At 37.5% G+C, this 16,865-nt stretch overlaps 1 protein-coding gene across 5 annotated transcripts in view; it reads right to left on the bottom strand.

Annotated features, from left to right (window-relative positions):
- The window catches only part of ACAP2 (ArfGAP with coiled-coil, ankyrin repeat and PH domains 2), a 65,437-nt gene that overhangs the window by 22,034 nt on the left and 26,538 nt on the right, over nt 1–16,865 (bottom strand). For 3 of the 5 annotated variants that reach the window (XM_048076633.2, XM_067002035.1, XM_067002037.1), the window contains exons 7-11: nt 15,399–15,443; nt 14,302–14,397; nt 10,596–10,670; nt 4,054–4,166; nt 251–271 (exon numbers count right to left, since the gene is read on the bottom strand). In XM_048076633.2, coding sequence (XP_047932590.1) covers nt 251–271; nt 4,054–4,166; nt 10,596–10,670; nt 14,302–14,397; nt 15,399–15,443 — 350 coding nt within the window. The remainder of the gene's footprint in view (nt 1–250; nt 272–4,053; nt 4,167–10,595; nt 10,671–14,301; nt 14,398–15,398; nt 15,444–16,865) is intronic. The other 2 variants (XM_067002036.1, XM_067002038.1) reach the window with 1 other exon arrangement.

The following is a 16,865-nucleotide window of genomic DNA, read 5'->3' as shown; positions in this document are numbered from 1 at the left end:
ATGCTCAGAAGTTTGAGTGCATAAACTTTGCTTTAATTCCTTTTCAGCTAAAACCAGCTCAATCTTACTAATTCTTTTGAAAGCATTGAGCAGCAGGTGTGTTGGCATCCCAGGCAGAATCCTTCTGTTATTTTCTTAGACTGAGCCACTTCACATCCATCGCAAGTAATCAAAATTAAATGCAGGGTTAATTTAGAGCTTTTGCGTGCCAAAGAAACACTGGGAAGGTATAAAAGAAGCTGGTTGGTACCTGATGTGATCTGGCTTTTTCCTGTCATGTGAAAAAATGGGGGAGGATTAAAACATAAAGGAAAGGAGGAAGAGGAATGAAAAATGCAAAATGAGCAAAATAAGCAAAGAATTAGCATGATCTGAAAATACAGCAGAATTAAAAAGGAAAACATCTAATGCACCAACCCAAAACCTATGCAGAATACACTACATTTGGTAAAGGCTCTCTACCCACACATACATTTTATTCACACACACCTTTTTTTAATCTGAATTTCTAAGAACCAAAACGTTTTTAACTATTGTTCCATAATAAATTCAACTGATTTTGTTTTCTTGTACATCCAGAAAAGTTGTGTACAATAAGGTATCGTTTCAACAGATAAATATACAACCAAAAATGTCTCCATAACAACTGCTGTGAGACTTTACATTAAAGACTTAATAAAGATTTAATTTTCTTTCCAATGAAGTGTCTCATCTGAAATACAAACTTACAGTTTACATTTACAGTATAAAAAGGTTCCAAAATCTCCACCTCTTTCAAAACAAAGCACCATCAAATGACAATTAGCTCTCGTGGTTTACTTGGTAACCATTTGCTTGTCACGCCAGCAGAGTACAGAAATATCCCAAGACTAGGAAACTTGATGCAAATGTCCAAATTAATTGAAGTCTTTGGACAATTGAACCAAGTTACCAACTGCCTGAAAAAGAAACTATATCATCCTAGCAAGAAATTAATTTGGACTGGAAACAAGTTTTGATACATTAGAACAGCTTTGTCCTTCTTCAAAGGTCTGCATTATATGGTTTCAAGTTTTTTTTCTCCACAGCAACTGTACTTTTCCCACTAAAATCCACCACAGTATCCATGGATTCACATACCAAGACATGCACACAGAAGCATCACGCTATCTAAAATCATAATGATGTGTCCAAGCCAGGCAAAATTCATCGCACCACTTCCTTTTCTCATGTTTTTAATGCTGGCAAGTATGCACTAATGGTGATAAAAGCAATGATTTTTGACACATTTTCCTAATTTTGTTGTAAAGGAGCAGTTTGAAAGGCCTAGAACCATCAAAATACCAACTGACACCAACAGAAAGAAAAGAGAACCTACTGTATTACAACTGGCACTGCCATCAGCTGTTAGCAAGATTAGTGCCATCAACGTTGGTTCAGAATATCAGGTAACTCCTGTATTTCTTTCTAGATGAATTATTCTTGTTTCGTTTCAGCTGGTTGATTTTCCATCCCTCACTTTCCCCTCAAAGATGGGCATATAACGAAGAAGCAAGCTACCTACCTGACCAGAACACTGGAAGTATCTTGTCTGTATCAGGGGGCCTCAGATTTCAGCTCTGTATTCCTCATACAAAATACATCATTCTCTACATGTTTCCTCCTTCGGTATTTCACTGCACGTTTTTATGCACAGAACTGCTTAAAGCAATGACAGTCCTTTCTTTGGCTGGAAGTATGCTCTAGCCTCTACTATATGTCAAACTTCAGCCAGTATTATCTCCACGCAGGTGAACTGCAATACTATGGAATTAAAGCATTCCATCAGGGGAAACAGGCAATGACCACTTCAGTGCCTACAATGTAGCAAGCAACTACAAATGATTCAGAAATAAAAATAGGATAAAAAAACTTCTGGTTTTAGTAAAACATGAAAAATGAAGCTAGATTCAGATAACAGTTATCGTCATTAAGCTCACTTATTTGATGTAGTATAATAGTAATAAGTTTCACAATTAGTAATGGTTTGTGAATATGAGGTACTAAATTAAAATGATTCATTCAATTTTTAAACCATGGATATAGATGGCTTGTCCACTGCTTAATTCTGACACATCCATCTAGCCTATCACAATTAGATAATTAGTTTGTCGCTGTTTTGAGAAATAGAAAAAATTACAATCTGTCACAGCTTTGCCAGGGACAGAGTCAATTCTCTTTGTAGAGGCTTGTGCGATGCTGCATTTGGATTTTTTCTGAAAACAGTGGTGATAGCACAGATGTTTTCAGTTGTTTCTGATTCTCTCCCCCATCCCACCTGGGAAGAGCAAGTGAGCAGCTGTGTGGTACTTGGTGCCTGATGGGGTTAAACCACAACACCAGCAAGTATTAACTGTATGTGAGAAGTAGGCTAGCTCTGAGTCATTACTGAGCTGTTTACCTTGGCTCTCTAAAATGACTTATTGTTTGAATGTTTTGATTGAGTACCTTTGAAACACGTAAACTTCCACTATGACCTTCTTTCAGGACATCTTGATTTAATTACAACTTCCTTTGTGCCCATATTAAATTTTCAACAGACAAATTAGTTTTAATCAAAGCCTATACCCAATCATCTTAAAGAACCATACAGTTATAGTAATAGTAGGTATGAAGCCATGTCGAAAGAGAATTACCAGCTACCTTCCAACACTGCTGTCCTGCTTCCTTCTGTTACCTCCCCATAGAGCAAAGCCTTTATAATACACAGAAGAACCCAAAGCAAGAGTTAGGGTTTTGGCTTCAGTCACTTATCAAGAGGCCGCAGTCAACCCCGCAAAGCGCCTTGCAAAAAGGACTCCTTGAGCGTGATGAAAATTCGGTGAAGGCCAGCCTCCTGCCCTGCAACCGTGGAGTCTTCTCAAAGCGTGTTTACACTAACGTTTTACTTCTGACCAGGAAAGTGCTCTTCAGTCATATCTACCAGTTTTCTCCCTTCACCATTCTTTGATGCCTCACAGAACTCCAAACGCACTCAGACAGAACTAACCCAGAAGGTACATTACAATTACAGACAATCATACCACAGGACCAGACTAGAGGTAGTCCAAAGCAAAACCCCTTAGAGGAGCTGCATGCTACTTGCTCAGAAGTACAGCCTTAACATCAGTCTATGGATTTAGGTGAAACAACCCCAACTTGCTATGGACTTGTGCTGTTCCAAGATGGTCAAAGAATTATTGAACTGGAAGTGAGGTTGGAAGGGACCATTTATCTGAATACAGATTCTGGCCTTTGGAACACAAAAAACAGTAAAACAGATGCAATGCTGCAAAAATTGCGGAGTATAAGACAAGCTCTATATCAAGACAAACTAACTTTAAAATTCAAGGACTGTACCCAACTATATTGGAAATGCTCCAGAATACGTAATGTTTCCTTGAAAAAAGTGTACGCTATTAAAAAAGTGTACACTATTAGAAATGCAAAAGAAATCCTGTTCAGAAAGAAAAACATTTAAACAATAGTAAAATAAACATTGTTAAAGAGACAAGACTAACAGTATATTTTGAATTCCCAACAGGACCATGAAAACTACTCAGAAGAAGTCACTGCACAGCACAGGAATTGTAAAGGATAACGATTTCATGCTTTCAGGAGAAATAACAGTACTTCAATCCTTCACTACATTTCCCTGCTTACAATAGCCATACAACTTCATTTTACATTGACACCTAACGCTTATTTTCCCAGCATATAGATTTACACAACATATTGTATACAATCATAAGAATTACTCTGTTTCAGCAAGAAAGTAAAGCCAAAATGCCATCACAGAGCCAAACTGTGCACAATAAAGCAAGCCTTCTATACACAGGACTTCAGTACGCTCTTGAAAAAGGCTTGCAAACAACTAGGACAGACAATAAAGAGAAGCAACCACGAAGTGCCATCCCTGCATCAATTCACAGAGCAGTCCAAGGGTTCTGTTGGAACTGTGGAATCGGGGGGTTGCACAGGTTATAAGTCAGGCCAGAATTTGGCATAACAAGCAGCATCTTATAAAGCCAATAAATAGAGATTCTGAGTAATTACCTGTTCCAAGTCTTGAAGGCATTGCTGGCTCGCTTAAATAGATAGCCTTCCATAACAATACCATTGGCTGCATCTACATTATATTCTAGTTTAGTATCATCACCGGAGTAATCCTAGTACAAAGGAACAAGACAAGAAAAAACAGATTGTAGTTTCAATTAGAAAGATCAAGTATTGGCCACATTAATGTCAAGAACAGTACTAGAGCAATAATCTTTTGCTTGCAACATTCACTAGTCATGCTATGACTCTCAGCCCCAACACTTCTTTAAAAAGTATTTTTAGGAGATCAGAGACAGGAGATTATTTTTATTTTGAGATCAGGAACTGCAAGACTGCATTATTTATTTTACTGTCTTTTCAAAGACTGCACAAGAACAAGGGAAGACAAGGACTGTCTCTGAATCAGAACGGCTGCATTTCAAAGAAGAGGTGCACACTTATCTAAACCCTAGAGAACAGGTTTAATCTTTCACACAATTTAGCTTCTAGGAAATGTTGAGGTTAAAAAAACATGACCATATAAAGTGTTACCATTTGATTAGTACCTAGCATTTATTGTGAATACATAATAAATGCTGACAGCTACTAAAAATCTATGACGAGCACTTTGTAATTATCATTTAATAAAATTTAAAATTTTTTTAAAAATTTTTTTTAAAAAAAATTAAAAAAATAAAATTTAAAATACATTATTATGTAGGTAATTATCACCTATATTAAAAGCCCTTGTCTTGGTATATTTCCTGAGCTTTGCATAAGTAGCATGAGTGGGATTTCTCTTGTGTTGTGAGAGTTTTTCAAAGAGGTCCAAGTCGTCTCCTTCCTATCTGGACAGGCATTAAGTAGACATTCAAATGCATTAAACTTCCAATATCTCCCCCAAGTTCTGCGCAAATGGAATTTAATAATGGGAGAAGAAATTGTGATTCTTCACATTCACAGAGTATTTGAAGACTATCAAGTCTTCGCATAGTCTTCACTTGATAGTATGAGACTATGAAGTCCAACAGAACCTTTTTACATTCCAGAGAAAAATACATAAAAGCATCTAAGCATCTAAGTCAAAGATTCAGAGAACAAAACCCACCAACTTTAAGTGGTGGAGCACTGCCAACAACAGACAGACAATGCTACCAGTGTATATACTGTCCTATAGATTTGGGATTTAAGCAAGCATCTCCAAAACTTATCTCTGTAGCAGATGAAAGAAAAGGACACCAGCAATTTCCAGCTGCACCCCGCCCTCCACATATTCAGACTTGCTTTCATTAAGACTGAACTTGCTGATCTGCAGCCAGAATCTAGCCATCTGCACACAAAGAATATTTCTTGCTCAGGTATTTGCAACCTCTATGGCAAATCATCTTGTGGATATTTCAAAGAAGAGGAAGAATAAAGTAGAAGAAAAGTGGCAATGGGCACTGCGTCAAAATTTAAAATGAACTGCAGCCTGGTGCCGAGGACTGTATACAGCCAGCCTTGTAGCATTTTCTTAAGCTCTGTCATCTAGACAAGTGAGCCAGATCAGAAATCAGAAGACAAGCAACAAATAAATACAATGCTATCCAAGTTATCCCTAAATTAAAGCAAATCAAGGTGCTGGCAGAGATGACAACATCCTAGTTATGTTTTCTTCTTCACAATCTGCAACAAAAATATGAAGCTAGAACTAGTAAAAGCAAAGTTTATTTTTAATCTAGTAACAAATAACTGCTAACAACAGCTTTACAATTTTTAGAAAGCTAACACTGCTCCACACGTCCAGCAAAGGTTGAGTAGACTAAGTAGTAGAACATATGGCAATTATAATCTTAGAGCCAAATGTCACAGTACATTTTTTACATAGTATTACACAGCTTATAACATATACAAACATTCTCAAACCGTTCATAGCCCTTTCTTTTTTTCTCTTATACCCCCAAAATAAGAAGAACAGAAGAACCCCCTCCCCCCAAAAGCACAGATTTCTTATACATCCTGGTGTCTACTCTCACCTGAACCCCCAAATCAGAAATGAACTTACCAGCTCCCAAACATAATGAAACCTGCTAAAGATTTGCATCTTCCTGCCTCAATGTCGCCTGCAATTCCTTGTCTAGTGTAAGACAATATACACTCCCTCAGTCTTTTCTATCCAAACTACCACGTAATCACATTTTCCTTCACGTTTGGAAAACTTCTGCAGAAAATGCAATTGTCTTTTCCAATGAAGCTCCTTTAAGCTTTGAAGACACGTACAAGTATCACAGGAAAACTCCTTTGGATCATTTATCTCACAACCCTCTCAGCCTAAGTAGTCCAAACTAGTAAGCCTTCTTCATGAAGTGCGTTTAGTTTTTATTCTTAATTGCTTTCCTAAACGATTTGCACTTTTACAGAGCAGATAAAGACACAACAGTATGCAGACAAAAGTTTGATATTTTCCTAACTATGCATAGACTACCAGCTGGGGGGGCAGGGGGGTTGTTAAAGCTTCCATAAGCTTAATCCATAAAGCTTCACTGAAGGTTGTAGTCAGGAAAAAAAGAATAGAACTGAACTTCATTATAATTAAAGGGATTAAAGCAGAAAAAGGAACTAGATAAGCTCTGTCTCATCTTACAGTCTCTTATTTCATAATTAAAGAATAGGGAAAAGCAGTCACATTTAATTTATTTTTATCTTGGCTCATGGAAAAGTTTAATGAATCACAAAAAATAATCAGGGCCAGAGAGAAATACATCCTTATCTTTCCAGTATCCCACATAAGAGAATCACATGTTAATGAAACCAGTCACTTTAAGTGACTCAGAATTTTATATTCTTTAAGCAAACACACAGCTGATAAAGGCTAAGTTTTAAATATCATTTGTTTGCTAATTAGGGGCCAGTTAGAACTACAGTAGGCTTCACCTAATTAGCTAAAGAAATTAAATTAGTATTATGGAAGCTATATGGTAGTGAAATGTTACACATTTCATTCAGATTTGAAGTAATCAACATCTATGGCTTCTACTCTGATTAATTTTTGAAGGTTGGCCGACTACTCGAAGAAAAACATGCAGAAGGGAATTATACAAGTGAAATATACAGTGTGTTTTTATGCCTTCTTTTTTTTCTTTTAAACAATGTCCACGAGGAATAGGAAATCAGATGGTAATAGAAAAAAATCCACATTTGCTATTAATCTGTAGGTCACAGTATAATAGTCTCAAGAGCTTTCAGTGAACACATTCCTATAGAAACTTACCAATTTATCACATACACCAAGTCATTTCATAGCTTGCATGCTTTTTGTTTCTCTACAAATTTTCTTGTGACCAAAACATCACAAACCCTGCTTTTCAGGGGCAGATTCACTTCCGATATGAAGAATACTACTATGGCATAAAAGCCATTCAAGTCATTTGATCAGTAAATCACAGGGAGCGTATCAACATTCTAACTTGGAATTTGTATTCAAAGACATTATCTTTCTTTAAAGAAGCAGAATACAAAAAGATTTTAAAAGGGCAGTAAAGGGTAGAGAATGAATACCAAAGAAAAGAACAATCTGAAACGTTACTCCAGCTGTACATAGCACAACAGAAGACATTCACTGTGCAAAGCCCAGCTTAAATTCCATTCCCATCCCATAGGATAAGCAAACTGGAAGAGGAGTTGGTTAAGCTGAAGTTGAAAGCGCCTTGAGGAAGAGCTCAAAACAGCAACACACAAATCACACAGTTTGCAGTCCAAGACAAAGTGCAAAAAGTCAAGGTCATCACTGAACATACAAGTTCCTTGAAATACTAGCACGTGTCTTTTTTTGTGACAAGAATTTGCATTATTTCTCAACAGCAGTTTGGGTTTATGCTTGCTTTATGACTGTGGTAGCATCTGGTTTCCTATTACCTTGTTTACTCCAGATGTAAAAAGCTTTTGAATCATTCTTACTACAGCTGTTTCCTGAACAGTCTTTCAGAAACAGGGGTTTTGTTTTTTAAATTATAGTTATTTGAATACAACGAAAACTACTTCAAGTTTCAAGCAAATGTTTTTCCTGCATTATTTCCCTGTTTATTGAAAAAAATGTTAGCTCTATCACAAAAACAAAAAAGCCATAATGCTGCTTACAAGCATTTTTTAAATTATTTTGTAATTCAACATGTTACTTGAGTAACAGGCTGCATCAAACTGCTCATGAAACACAAGGTAAAGATCCCTATAACGAGGACATTTCTAGATCAATCCATACTATGTGTTGCTTCAGAAAAACAAGGAAAAGAAAAAGAGCATTTCTTACACTAAAAAAAAAAAGCTCTTGCACAGTTGCTGAGTAAATAGAGCACAAGAATTAAAACAGAAATCAGACACCAATTATCTTCAACGAGAAAACAAAGTAATAGTGGTGACCAAACCCTTCCATGACTTTTACATTAGCCACTCTAACAGTCTAATTAAAAAGGATGATGATTATAAAGAAAAGTGTGATGGGTTATTTAATTAGTGCAATTATTCTGCATGCATATGCACATATATGCAAACACAGGTAGTGGGTGGGTAGGTGTGTGCACATGGGCACTTACCTATGGATTTCAGAAAAGGAACTGCTCTTTATCCACACAATGAAGAAAAGGCATCATTCTGAAGCATCAGATTAAAACTTCAGTACATTAAATGCATAAATACTCCATGGAATATTCAACTCAAGAAGCATAAGTTTCAGTAGCTATAAAACATGTAAGGATTTGGCACTGGAAGATTTGGGAACATATGCTTAAGGGGCAGCCAATAGAAAGAAACATGAAAAAGCATGAGAAGAGAACAGAAAACAAGGCTGCCATCCTGGTCAGGTTGACTGGATGACAAAATGTTGTAAAGAACAATATCCAAGGTCTACGGCAGTTCAAGATTCTGAACTTGGTGGCAAGGCTGGGAAAAGTAAGTAGGAAGAGACAAAAAAACAACCAGACAGTATGGTTTGAATAGCAAACCAAAAAAAAAAAAAAATATTTGAGGAGCGCTGAAAGGAATTTCCAAAAAGCATGCCCTCCAAAGCCTAGCTGTATTCTAGGCATTATCATCACAAAACACATTAGTAACTTGACTGACACGGACAAGAGACAACATTTAGCACTTGAAACACAGAACTTTAGAAAACAACATACAATACAACCTGAATATGCTGATTGTATTTTTGCAACAGCATAAAGTAGTCATTCAATTGAAATACAGAATATATCAATAATCTCATTATGATTGCTGTTTGTACAAGAAACCAAGAGAATTTATATATATATATATATACACACACACACCCCAGATACACCTTATCAAGTCTCACACAGCTTAGTAGTTTCAATAGCTATTAATACTATTAGAAACAGTTTACCTGTAAAGCAGCCTTAGGCAGCATTTGAAGAAAAAAAGTGAACATCATTGGCAACAGCAATGACCATAATTCGTGGTAACAAGTTATTACTTCTACAGACAATTAAACATAATTGCCCACAACTAACTTCTTTCACCAAGTACTGCTGTTCTCTAACAGCAAAACCCCCACCTACTGCCCACTCCTAGAACTAGCCCTATTGAGCCAAAACAAATTCAAATTTGAACACAAACATTAACCTGAGTTCTTTCCCATTTCCCCTTAATATTGATTCCTACTAATGATACCTGAATTGAAATCTTAGCATGTTTTCATTCCTGAATTTACTCAGATTTCAATTACATTAGACTTTTTTTTTTTTAAAGTATAACACCTGAATAGATACAGAATGTATTTGAATGAGAGTAAGAAGCATTCCATTACCTTCAAACTGGTATCTAATCCCTTTCAAAAGTACCTGCAGTATTAGCTCACTACCGGAGAGTTCTGTGGAAATATTTTTAACTTCTAGCATTATACCTGCAAAATTAATACTTATCTAGAGCTTATGAAACATCCAAACAACAGAAGTTATTCCCCCCACAACGTGAATTATCTACATTTTTCTCAATAAGCAAAAATAAGAAGTATTGTACATACAAATCTGTCCAAAACAGCAACTTAATCTTATCACTTTCATACCAGCATAAAGTTGAAGACCATACATTATACAGCCATTACAAAAGTTTACTTTGGCTCTTTATAAGCAATAGGTGCTGCCACACTCTACAAAGTGCTGTACTCATTTGGCACCGTCTGGGTAGAAAGTGATACATCAGACTGTATGACTGTGCAGCGTATATATGCATCTCTCCTACAGGTATACAGAAGGAAAAGATAGCAACTTTTACAACTATACTAATTCCAATCCTATCTTGGATTCAAGAGTTCTAATGAAACGTTTAGGGAACCCCATATAAATCTACTGTTCTATTTACATTTCAGTCAGAAATGAACATAATACCCTGTTCTGCAATATAAAAATGATTATCTGCAATCCCACCCTATGCTTAATAATGTCCAAGTCTAATTGTCTGTACTAAAGATAACATCGTTCACAGTTCCGATGCAGAGATGCACTGCTGGGGAGAGATGCGAGAGACAGGAAAATGTGTGTGCAGTCTACCCTTTACATTCTCTCAAGTACCTTTTGTTGAATAGTGGAGTGCTTTTGCTCCATATCTCTCTTCTCCTTTGCAGCATCTACAGCCAACTGATCCAGCTGTAAAGAGAAACAGAAAATTGGATCTTTAGATTTCAAAAGAAATTTGGCTCTGTAGATTTCATAATGCTGACAAAAAAAGAACACATTATGTCTAGACATTGCATGACTTGCTTTATTTGCATAGTAAAAAAAAATAAATCACTTCTCTGGTCACAAAGTGTTTACCTTTAATAACCACTGAAGCCTTGTTTAAAGCACTGCACTACCATCCTGAATTAACCTCTATGAAAGGTGTACGTTTCTTGTAAGCCTTAGGAGGAATGTTTCAAAGAACAGCATGGTGCCAAGCATATGCGACTTCTATACCGCATTGGTGCTCAGTCTCTGAAGAGAATGACTCATGCTTTAGCTGCTCTTGCTGGCTGACTGGCCTATGCAGCAGTGCTGGCATTAGCAGCAAAAACTAGGAAGAGCAAATGTATGATTTTTCCCCCTCCAGAAAAAGGAGGGAATTGCCCCAACCCGGCTTTTGTATTGATGGTTTCCATCAAGTCACCAGCAATATTTGAGCAGGATTGCTTGGGATCTTCGATACGACCCAACTGCTTCCAGTTTCAGAAATAATAATCTGATTTTGCAAACAGACTGTCACAATAGAGAGGATTTGATTAAAGTTATCTATCTTATCACAGACTTTGTAGGGATGCTACCAAAAATTTGCACATCCATGTCTATAATATCACCCTTTTTTTTCTTTTTGATACCATAGGGAGAATAAAAGGCAGAAAAATTAAGATACCCTGTTAGACTGTAAGTGTGTTTGTACAAAGTCTGATTTTTAACTAAGAAGTATGGTGAAATAGAGAAGCAGATGCAGCTAGCTTCGTAGTTACATGAAACACCACAGAATCAGATCAGCTCCTCCTTTACCCAGTCTGTAAGGCACAAGTGCCATTATCCCCACTCATGGCATCCTACTGGAGAATGGCACAACTGCATTACCTAACACAGCTGTACAGCCCACAGCTTCACCTCACGTGTGAGGCAGACCTTGTTCTACTCCAGACCTAGAACCACGAGACTACGAACAACATGCAGCTCCGGTTTTCCAGCCTAAGTCAGTCATGTGGCAGAGAGCACTATACGAATAACAGAACCTCCAATTTACACACAAATTATAATCATCTCCACCCACTCTTATAGCCACAAAGGAAAACCTCTGCCAACTCGGTCGTCTTTCTCAGTGTTGCATTTCCCCCATTTGAAATGATACAAATGAGAGGGGGAAAAGGGATGCTAACTGGCTCTTACACCCCCCTATGAGACAGCCCAACAATTAGAGACCCAGAGCTCCCAGCCATCTGGTGGTTCCAATTCCATGCTCTGTTAATTTCCTGCAGCTTTTTCTGTCTGGCTTGTTTAGCCCAAATGGCTACATGAGCACTGTCAGTCTTCCACGTGTTCATGGCAACTTGATCTAGTGGGTGGCATCCCTGCCCATGGCACGGGGTTGGGACAAGTATTATACTTGTGTGACATTAATGATTCCCCTTCAATGACCTCATTGACAGGTAATACCAGCCTGACTTAAAACATGCAGAAAGCAAAGTTGCTCAATTCTATTCCGTCATGTGAACCAGATATTTTGGAAACACACACACACAAAAAAAAAATACAGTTGTACTACCTAAGACCACTCTAGTTTTAATATTTCATGTGTAGTTAAACCTCGTCATTAGGATCATACACAACATTTACCTGTAAATGAGAATTCACTAACAAAAGCAGTTCATAGTATTTTCAGAAAAATCTAACAAATGCCTGTCCCAACATACCTTCTATCTAACCCGTCACAAAGGCGGAAACCTCAACCAATACAACCTGCAAAATCATCAACTGTTAAACTTTAATGAGCTTTTTACAAGTCTGCTTCTGTAAGAAAAACTACCCATTACTTAAAAGCTAAGGTCTGCTACACGAAAATAATTCAACAAGTTGTACAACTTCAGAGCTTTCACTCTGTCTTTGCTCCACTGTCAATATATTTCAAACACTCAGCTTTGGATTTTTCTAAATTTAGCTCCTTCAGTTGCTATGACACCTGCACCAAAATGAGTATTACACAACACTCCTTACCAGGTGAAGCAAATGGATGACCAGCCATTCAAAAATAATCTTGTGATCCTAACTCAAGTAGTCTTTATCTGGTAGCAAATACCACTACCAACTACCCAGTTGTCATCTCCTTTCCACATCCCCTCCTCTGAGGGGATACAAAAAACCATTCTATACCCTCACAACACTGCAGTTCAACAATGACAACTCCAAGTGGATGGATGTGAAGGCACATGGCCAGCTACAAGCAGTCACACGCACCTGAACATTTCAATTGCTATTAGTACACCAAACACAAGGGCTGCGGCTGAACAGCCTCTTCCCTTCTTGATGGAGATGCCAGCTCAAGCATCCTCCTTTCAGCTCCATCATTTACTTTGCCACACATACATGTACACACAAAAGCATATGCTTCCCTGACAGGCATCTATACAAGTAATTATAATTATAAAGACCCATAGTAACCAGATTAGGGAACTAATCCATCAGAAGAGTAACTCCAACAATCAAATGTCTAAGTAGTAATTTTCTGCAGTCCTCCGTCTGCTTCACTGCACAACCACACAAGCAGGTTGAGAGGCACAGATGACAACAGCAATGGGGCAGAAATATGCAGCCAGAACTAGGAACTGTTTCAAACCAGGCCAGAACAATGTAAATTCATAGACATTCAACAACGTATCTACTTGAGATAAAAGCAAATATATCTGTTTGCTGTCATTTATTTGCTTTCATATATGGATTGACACTCAGAATTTGGGTTGGCTTTGTTTTGTAGATCAGGTTGTGGAGTGGAAACAGAGGGTGTTACATCAGTGTAGTTGTTGCAAGTCTTCAGACTGAGGCAAAAAAAATGGTACAAATATTTCCAGCTACACTCGCTTGCTCTGAAAGCAAGTCAAGAGACACTGCTGAGCCTTCTCCCTACACCACAGACAGATCTTCAATTGAAGACACTCTGTTCCTAACCTATTTTGCATAACTATTTTCTCTGTCTCTTGTGTGCAGTTGGCCACAGTACATGCCATGTTTTGATGAGTCCTTCACTGAAAACCCAGAAGTTGCAATTATGTGTTTTTAGAGAACAGAACAGGGCAAGAAGGATTTTTAGAGTCTGAACTCAGTTTTGGACTAATTACTAAAATCAGACTTGTGTTTTACGGTCCAACTTTAAATTGCTAACATCAACTTTAATTTTTACATATCAAACAATTTATACCGTATATAACATATACAAATTGAAGGAAACAAATATTACTTTTTTCTTGTTAAATATGTAAGATGCGGCACATATACGATTTTTTTTGAAATAAAAGAAAACCCAGTGCCCTAAATACCACAGAGTACCTCAAGTGGCATCACATGGCTACGATTAGGTATGTAGATCCTAAATGCAGTATTAATTCTAGTAAAAAGACAACTGACTAACAAGTTTAATTCAAACCAGTATTTTAACACTTTGCCTTTATCACACTCATTTCCTTTCTGTTGAAGGAATCTGCAACGTATCTGATATATACACATTTTCTTCCATTTCAGTATCTAGTTATGAATCTGTAAAGTAATTTCTTACCTGTGCACCAAGATCTTTCATATAGGGCCCAAGCTCACTGAAAAGGTCATAGCCTTGGTGGAAAAATGCCAAATGGGCGTACATAAATGATAACATCTGGAAGAAAAGAAGTAGGTATTAAAAATAGCTAAGTATTTCAGATATGTTCTTTAACTAATCCACACGAATAAACCAAACAAAAAAGGGCAAAACAAATTCCATGGTTATTTTCTGGTATGTCGTCATCTTGCAGCTTTACATCAATATCTTGTGCAGCTTCCTGTGTTGTAAATAAACATGCAAGGCAAAGGCAGCTAAGAACCATGCCAAAAATCTCAGCAATGAGTTATAGGATTAACCCCATTAACAAATAAAAGCTAGTTAAGGGCAGAAAATTACTTCTAATTCCTGTAATCTAAAAAACTTGTATTAACTCCTGTTTAATTAGGACATGTACAATAGAGACTACAGAACATATTAATGATCCATAACCATAACTTCCATGAGCACAGCTGAGAAGAACGTCCAGTGTTAAAAAAGGAAACAAGTTGGGAAGATGCAAAGCACAACGGCAAGCAGCTATAAAGCTGCAATTCAACTGAAGTTTTTGCTATCTTTAAATAGCATTTAAATAAAATACAACTTTAGACCTTTGAAAGAAAAGCACCACTTAATCTGGTTATCTATTTCGCAAACGGCATACTAAAGCATATCATGTACTAGCTGACTAAGCTATTTATACAAAAACACCATTTTTGTAGAAAGAGCTGAAACCATCTTAGAGCAGACTACACGTACTTATAGTTTATAAACGAGTACAACAGGCATAAATAGAATTCTTGGCAAAGTTCAGTTTTAACTGTGAAACACTTTATTAAGGTTTTCACTGCTTTTTTTGTTAAGTGCTCATATCTGAACCATAATGATTGCCAAAAACCAGCTAAATATCTAAGCCACATTATAGTAAAAGCCAGGCTGATCATCACAAAGTGCCAACTGTACTAGTAACGTTTGATGGGCAAAAGGACAAGTTCACTTAATAGATTGCTTTGCAGTCACATGTTTAACTTTGGATGTATTTAAATACATTCTAATACAGAAATCAAAGTGTATCTTACCGATTTCAAGATTTCTGATCTTCTTTTAGACTGAAGAACATTGATCTAGAAAAAATAAGTTGCTTATTTAATTCAATTTGCAAGTTCCTCCCACAGCAGTAAGCTTCAGATTCTTTCCAAATAATCATATCAAAGCTTAAAACATCAGACAAATATAACTCAATATCTGATTTCACAAAGCACTTTCAAAGCTGCAGAAGATGCATGCTAATTTAGTAATATTGCAGCGATACCATTATAAAAGCTTGCAAAGCTAGAATTCCACAGTTATAGCCCCATAAAGTAACAAAGTTGTGACTCATTTCCCCTTTGGGCTAACACCATCTCAAGTGTCCTAAAACTTGGATATAGCCCCAGCCACTAAAACAAGCAAGATTGCAACATCTTCAATAAGTAGCATTTCATATATACTTGCACTTTTAATCTGGCTGAAATCACTGACCCACAGTCTTGCCCTAGAATCTTGAAATATTTCACTTTATATAGAAAAAAGGACATTTTTGATGTTATCCTATTCTTCTGTTCTTTGTCCCCTAATCTTTCAAGTTGCTGTCCTGCATTTGCTACATTTGCTTTAAAAGGCCCGTAGAGGAGCAAGAAAAAACATGCAATTTTGTAATTTAACACCTCTAGATCAATTTAAAGATTCCAGCAGAAGAAATAAACTTACTGAAGCTATAATCAAAATCAGACTGTACTTCCATACTTAAACAATCAGTATTTTGGAAAACCATCTGCAGCAAAAATAATTAAAAAACGTACTGAACCAACCCTCAACTTACAGGACAAAAAACAAACAGAGGAAAGCAATGGTTTTGAAGTACAATTTAAAGTCAATACAGCTATGAAGAGACTACTGTTGTGAAGCCACTTTTCCAGCAGAACAGTCATCTGAGTAGAAGGGATTCCTAAGGGTGAATTCATTTTTTGCCTGCACAAAGAGGTGCTGGAACTTTTCCTTGCTGCTATAAATGCACCTTTACCACAGGAACTGTTCAGCTTTAGAACATACAAATTCCAGAAAGCAAATGAGCTGCAGGGCAATGCGCATACAAGGGACTGGCCTACAGCAATGATTGCCAAATTCGCCCCCCACCTCTCCAACGGGTCTCTGCCACTTTTTTCTCTTCCTATGCACTGGAGAGTCTCCCTTCCCTCACCTCCCTCCCAGGCTCCCCAACGCTGCTCTGCTCTCATAGCACTGAGCATAAGTGCATGAACATAAGCAGCAGCCTAACGGGGCAAGGAGGCACCACTGTGCTGCAGCCACCCCGCTCCCTGTCCCTGCAGCTCCTGCTCCTGCCCCCCGCTGCACTGGGTGAGCCGAAGCAGGGCCCAAGCAGAGCAGCCCAGTGTCAGACTGATGGCACAAGCCTCGGTAGCTGAGAAACAACGACTCAGGCTCTGAGAGGAGCATTTCAGCTTAGTAATGAGAACAGCACACGCTGCTAGCTCAAGTGAGAGGTG

This window comes from Anser cygnoides, chromosome 9, assembly GCF_040182565.1.
Source record: "Anser cygnoides isolate HZ-2024a breed goose chromosome 9, Taihu_goose_T2T_genome, whole genome shotgun sequence".
Lineage (NCBI taxonomy): Eukaryota > Metazoa > Chordata > Aves > Anseriformes > Anatidae > Anser > Anser cygnoides.
Note: the sequence above shows the minus strand (reverse complement) of the source record. Positions and strands in the feature narration are given on the sequence as shown.